This window comes from Pseudonaja textilis, chromosome 3, assembly GCF_049901715.1.
Source record: "Pseudonaja textilis isolate UNSWEBS1 chromosome 3, rPseTex1.2, whole genome shotgun sequence".
Lineage (NCBI taxonomy): Eukaryota > Metazoa > Chordata > Lepidosauria > Squamata > Elapidae > Pseudonaja > Pseudonaja textilis.
Window position 1 is genome coordinate 30,971,166 of NC_141992.1, and position 6,181 is coordinate 30,977,346.

General features: G+C 45.8%; 1 protein-coding gene across 1 annotated transcript; it reads right to left on the bottom strand.

Moving 5' to 3' along the window:
• Positions 1-1,084: 1,084 nt before the first annotated feature.
• On the bottom strand, positions 1,085-5,224 carry LOC113434550 (trace amine-associated receptor 9-like). The gene has a single exon (XM_087929135.1). The coding sequence runs from the start codon at positions 3,682-3,684 to the stop codon at positions 2,599-2,601; it is 1,086 nt and encodes a 361-aa protein (XP_087785261.1). The 5' UTR covers positions 3,685-5,224; the 3' UTR covers positions 1,085-2,598.
• Positions 5,225-6,181: the final 957 nt, after the last annotated feature.

Sequence of the window (6,181 nt, forward strand, 5' to 3'; positions counted from 1 at the left end):
TCCTGTTCAAACAAGGAAGAATTTCATTTTCCAGTGGGAATGGGGTATTACTCAGTTGTAAAAAATATTTGGGCACCATGAAGCTTATTTTTTTAATGACACTAGCTTCTTGAAATCACTATGAATGCCTCCAATTTCTACATTTTATTTCTCTTTAATTTCCTGGGCCCAAGTAAGAGTAAGAGACAGCTGTTGTGCCCTTCACTGCTTGTGAAAAAACCATTTGAACTGATATTTCTCCAGCACTGGCAATGTGCAATGCAAATGTATTGATTGCTGTTGCCCTAACTTTTGGGCTGGCTTTGTTTCCCCACTCAGACCCATGGTGCCTATAAATTCCTTTCTTGAGATTATGAGTCTCTTGTGACATGAGTCCACTTTAAAAGATTTTGATTCCATTAAATTTATGCTAGTTGTTAAGCTGCAAGAAGACTTCCTTATAATTTGAACAGTCACTCACACTCTGTTTTTGGTGCATTCTCTGCATTTTGTTCAGAAACTAATCTGAGTTCAGAAGAAACCATTCCCCAAATTTGCAATAAAAATCATTTGTGTGAAGTTCTGATTGCATGGAATGAATGACTTCATAAAATCATTTTCTCTCTCCTCAGACGTGGTCTATTTTAGGAATATAAAGCTCAATGCCATGCCTGAAACTCAGCAAAGGAAAACCACAATAATGATTTGCCTGTAGCAAAGAGCATTAGCCATTTGTTTTCCAAACATGATTTTGTACTCCATGAATCAATGGACATCATGGCATCCAAGAACTTGGGTAAGAATGCACTCTAAATTAAGACCCCTCCACTTTGGCTGAAGAAGTCAGATTTAGTATTCTGTTTCTGTTATTTTTAAAAAACTAGAAAATTTAAGGAGTTTTGAAATATTTGGCAATCCTCTGTGTGAGTTTATGTGATCTGTATATATGTGTAAAATTATGTGTACATAATTTTTCCATAACACACACACACACACATATATATATATGCTGTGTGTGTATATATTGAAAGGATGGTTGAATAACTCAACAAAACCCATGCTGCTTCCAATTCTGAAGAAACGTTGAGCCTCAAAGCATAACAGGTTGTGTTTGCTCATTTACTTCCCACATAATCAGTACAAAGCTTTTACTTAAAAGTTTCCTGTGAAAAGGTTTTAGTATTGACAACTGTTACAAATAAACTTTGTGTGCCTTTTAACAGATTATTATTTCAGTGGCAATATTTGACCAAGGATATTTACTTTCACAGAACACATGCACAATGTTTGGTATCAATGCAATGACGTACAGTAAATGTTGAAGTTATTTTAAGCCAATCAAAACAGAAAAAGTAGTAATAAGAACACGAGAATAATTTCAAATGAAAGGTATGTTTCCCATCTTATTTCTTATTGTGATTTTATATTCTTCCATTCTTTCACTATCAGCAGTCTTGTACAATCAAACACTGATTACAAACATGCTGCATTCGGAATCCTTTTGAATGAACTTCTGACCTTGAGTTAGGAAAACTGAACCATTTTTTTTTCTATATTACTGCAAACTAATCATATTTCTTGCAAAATGTGTGATTTGTGAGTGTAAAACCAGAAGTATGGCATTCAGAAAATATATATAAATATGCAAATGCCAATAAAATGTCAGCAATCGTAAAAAGTTCCATTTTACCATTTTTAAAAAGGTAGTTTTTGTGCAAATACATTTCAGAATAAATGCTGTAGAATATATAATGAGTATTATAACCATATTTGAGATTAACAATAATTAAAAGGTCATTGTTTTTCAACTGGACAATATAATATATTACACTGGATTAGTTTTGCAAAATAAAACACAAAGTACATATTATTTCATTCCTCATCATGCCTAGAGATTCATTCATTTTGTGATGTATTGTAAAGTTTCTTCTTTTTCTTTCTCACTTTCTCTTCTTCTTTATTTTCTTCCTGTAAATCAAAACCGGGACAGGTGTGGGATTCTGCCAGTTCGGACTGGTTTGGGCGAACCCCTAGCTCTGATGATCAGTTGGCTCTGAAGTGGTTTTCTCGGATGATCATGTGGGCCCGCCCAACCGCCCCCGCGTTGGACTCACCTATATCTGCTCAGCTGATTTGCATGGCAGAGTGGATTGCCACGCCTCAGCTATGTTACTTCCCAGAAGTAACATTGAAGGTAAATAATTTTGAAAGCTGTTCAAGTGCATGCAATGATTAGTGAACCAGTTGTCACCCTGGCAGCATCTGACCATTGAACTGGGATATTTTTATATGGACTAGGAGTCACTAATAAATAGCTGCTCTGTATTAAGATATGTATCTAGCAGCGGTTTTTAAAAGTGCAATGTGCTTCCAACATTCTGAAAGGCATCCCCATAAATTCGTTCTACATTTGCTATACAAAAGTCAAGAGGCTCCAATCCAATGAATGGGAAGAAAAATCTGGCACTAAGAAAGTACATACTTTAGGGGGGAGGGAGGGAGGCATTCCATTAAGCTGCAACAGCTGAAGAGGAAAATGGTTATTGAAAAATCCAGAATCTCCAGCTAAAATGCCCAGACTGCTCTGAAGCAAAAAAACAGCAGGTACCAATTCTGCCACTAGTTGGACTCTGGACGGAGCATCTCCTTGAGAACAATCACACAAGCAGGGGCAGAACGGTGCCTCTCCAGTGAGTGGCTGGAATACTGCTGGGAATCAGCTCTCAGCTTTTGCTTGCAGAACATTTCCTGCATCCCTTGCCGGAATTTGGGGTCCCAAACACTGTAGATAGCCACATTCCAACAGCTGTTGGAAGCAAGGATCCAGAAAGCATAGAAGGAGAATTGGCACCATTCATATCCCACCACAGTGCCCACAACAAATACAGCAATGGGAACGAAAGCCACAGAGAATGCAAGGGTCAGGATACCAATGGTCCTGGCAGCCGTGACATCCGAGTAAGAGAGCCTGTGGGTTCCCTGTGGCTCTTCCCTCAGTTGCTTCCTCATTTTGCGGTACTGCCGGAGGGTGGCAAAGGTGATGGTGTTGACAACAAAAGTGCCCCCTAAGAGGGCAAAATCAAATATTGGGTACAGGAGCATGACGTTCCAATTGGACTCGGGCAACTTGTTCAGAGGAAAGCCATAGTTGCACATCTTGCTGCAGGGATTGTACTCAAAGGTGATATTGGGAACCGAGAGCAGAGGGATCACTGCCAAGGAGAAACTCAGGATCCAGGATCCAAGAATGAGCCAAGTGATCCTGCGCTTGGTAATCACAGTTTTCCTGTGCAAGGGCTTCAGCACAGTGATGGTCCTCTCCACCGAAAGCAGAAATATGGTGCTGATGGAGACGAAGGTGCAGCCTGCAAAGATAGGGCCGGTGACCCAACAGACCGACCAGCCAGCTGGACTCTCTTCTTGCCCTGCCCCGCCATAGGCCAACATGTTCGTCTCCTGGTAAACTGAGTAAGGTACTACAATGAGCCCCACCGCCAAATCAGCAAGTGCCAAAGAGGCTTTTAGGTAGCTTTGGGGTGTCCGGAATTGCCTTACACAGAAGAAAACCAGGAGACTCACCAGGTTTCCAAGAGTGATGGCAATGATCAGGAGGACCATGAAGAGGAGCTGGCAGACCACTCCAGCAAAGGCCAATCTGCAGTCCGTACTATTGGCATCCCTGTTACTGCTACTGTTTCCCAACATGGATCAGGCTCTCTTCCCTTCACAGGGCAAAACAGAAAGAAGCCAGCTAGGAAGCTCTGCTTTCAAGGTGCCATGGAAGAGGTTCTACAGGCTAGCAGTTTTCCAGGATGCTTGGCTCAGAAATGATCAGTTGCTAGGGAAGTGCATGCCAATAAACAGTTCAGTCATTGGAGCTCAGAGCAGCAGGTACAGTCACTTAGTCTGTAGGTACATGAAGCACCTGAGCAAAATCCAAACAGGAAGGGCTCTGAAAGGAGAAGTCTTCTCCATATGTCAAAAGGGATGTGTGTGTGTGGAGGAGGAGACAAAAGTCAGAGAAGCAACAGCTCAACGGAGGAATCTGACCTGTGGCTTGCACCATCAATATTCGAAGAGTAAGTCAACAATTTCAATCACTGTGTTTGATCCGCCACAAGAACATCCTTTTTTCTCTCCTCCTCTCTGATAACATATAGTGAATTGATGATGAATATCCTTGAAGCATTTTGATGCTATTTGCTCCTCAATACAATGGAATATCCAGGCCCTTCCTTCCTTCTGTGGTGGGGGAGAGGGACCAAGTAACCCGGACAGCAGCCTTTCAGGATAGAGCTTTAGGGCTGAAGACCCTGCATGCCACAGAGTCCAGGATTACCCAATTGCACCTCCGCTTCTAACCCACTTCAGAACTACCTCCCTGTAGTAAATGCAGAAGGGCTTCCTAAAAGGGGGTGCATCTTCGTAACCCTTTCCTCCGCACGTGGAGGACGCTCTTCCAAGGGGAAGGCTCCCACCCGGACCGAAGCCTGTTTAATGCTGTCCATCAGCCCCCCACTCCACCCCACCCCACCCACCCCAAAACAGAAGGTGGCTTTGAAAAACGCACTTCAAACTGGGACCATTGGTGCCCGGCATCTTCTTCCAGCAGCGCAAAGTAACCCTCGCAACAGGGATGAAGTCCGACATCAGCTGAGCGCACGGCGAACTCGCGGGCCCCGAGCACATTTCTGCCTTTCTCGGCATTGCTGGTCTCCGCAACGATCTTCGCCGAGCTCCTCGGCCAGCCCCGACGGGAGCTGCTGGGCGGGCACCGAGGCCCTTCCTGCAGCGCCAAGAGCGTCCGGCTCCTCCTCGCAGCTCAACTGCAAACTCCGGCCGCCAGCAGTTCCTGCGCGGCGCCCCCCACGCACCCCGCTCCTTCGCTTTCAAAGGCCGAGCCCGTTCTTCGGAAGAGCTTCGCCGCCGCCTCCGTCAGTCCTTCTCTCGCCTCGCTCTCTGCGCGCTGCCTTCCAGCGATTTGCTAATAGAGCCTCTGGCAACAGGTGCCGCTTACCCGGGCAGGTAGCATCGCCTGGCTGGCCCGCTGAGGAAGGCAGGCAGGTGGGGGTCCGCTCAGGCGTTCCCGTCTCCCGAGTCGTGGAACCGAAGCCCTCCGCCCAACCGAAGGGCAGCCGCCGTCTGGATTGTCTCTCCCTAAAAAGCAAGGCAGCCCGGTCGGGATTGTTCGAGGCTGGCCGCCCTGGCGGCTTCTGCGTCTGCCTAGAGGCGGCACCTTTGCATCGCGCTGGACGCCCGAAGGAGCCCGGAGGCGGGAAGACCGTCGATCCTTGCCGCGCCTTTCTCTGCCTTCTCGGATTCGTGGACAAAAGAGCCCCCTTGAGACCCTCAGCTCCGGACGTGGCTCCTCCTCACCTCGGGAAGCCGTATCCTATCCCCTAAGCACCGAACAGGAGACGTCTACGGAGATGGTGGTCCCAACGGTCCTTTTTCGAAGGGCAACTGGATTGCCTTTGGTTTTTGCTTGAAGACGTTTCGCTTCTCATCCAAGAAGCTTCTTCAGTTCAACAGAATTAGGGGGAGGAATTAACTACAGGAGAAGTTTAGAAGCACTTCAGAAGACTGTAGGCCAGACAAGGAATAATGGATGGAAACTGAACAAGGAGAAATTTAACCTGAAAACAAGGAGAAACTTTCTGACAGTGAGAACAATCAAACAATGGAACAGAAGTTGCCCTCAGAAGTTTGTGGGAGCACCATCACTTGAGACTTTCAAGAAGAGATTGAACTGCTATTTGTCAGAAATGGTATAGGGTCTCCCGCTTGGGTGAGGGGTTGGACTAGATCAGTGGTCGCCAACCGGTGGGCCATGGCCTACTAGTGGGCCGTGAGAAAATTTTGGTGAGCCGCAGAGAAATCTCACTCCCAGAGCAACCCCCCAAAGCAATTAATCCAGGCTGCGCAGAAACACAAGGCTGCGCCGCCCACATGGCCCGCAGGAACCCTCCCCACCCATTCACTCCTTACCAGTAAACTTGCCTGCTAAATTGCTATTTTCCCTTTTTTCCAACCATCAGATCTTCTGCTGTGCCAGGAGATTTAGATTATCTAGGAAGCAGGAAATGGTTGGATTTCTTGCTTTCTAGCTAGTCTTTAGATTTTCAGCTCAGCACAGCCGAACCTCCCTTAGGACTAAAATTTGCTTGCAAGCAAATTCAGTCCAGACTCACAGCAAGCAAAT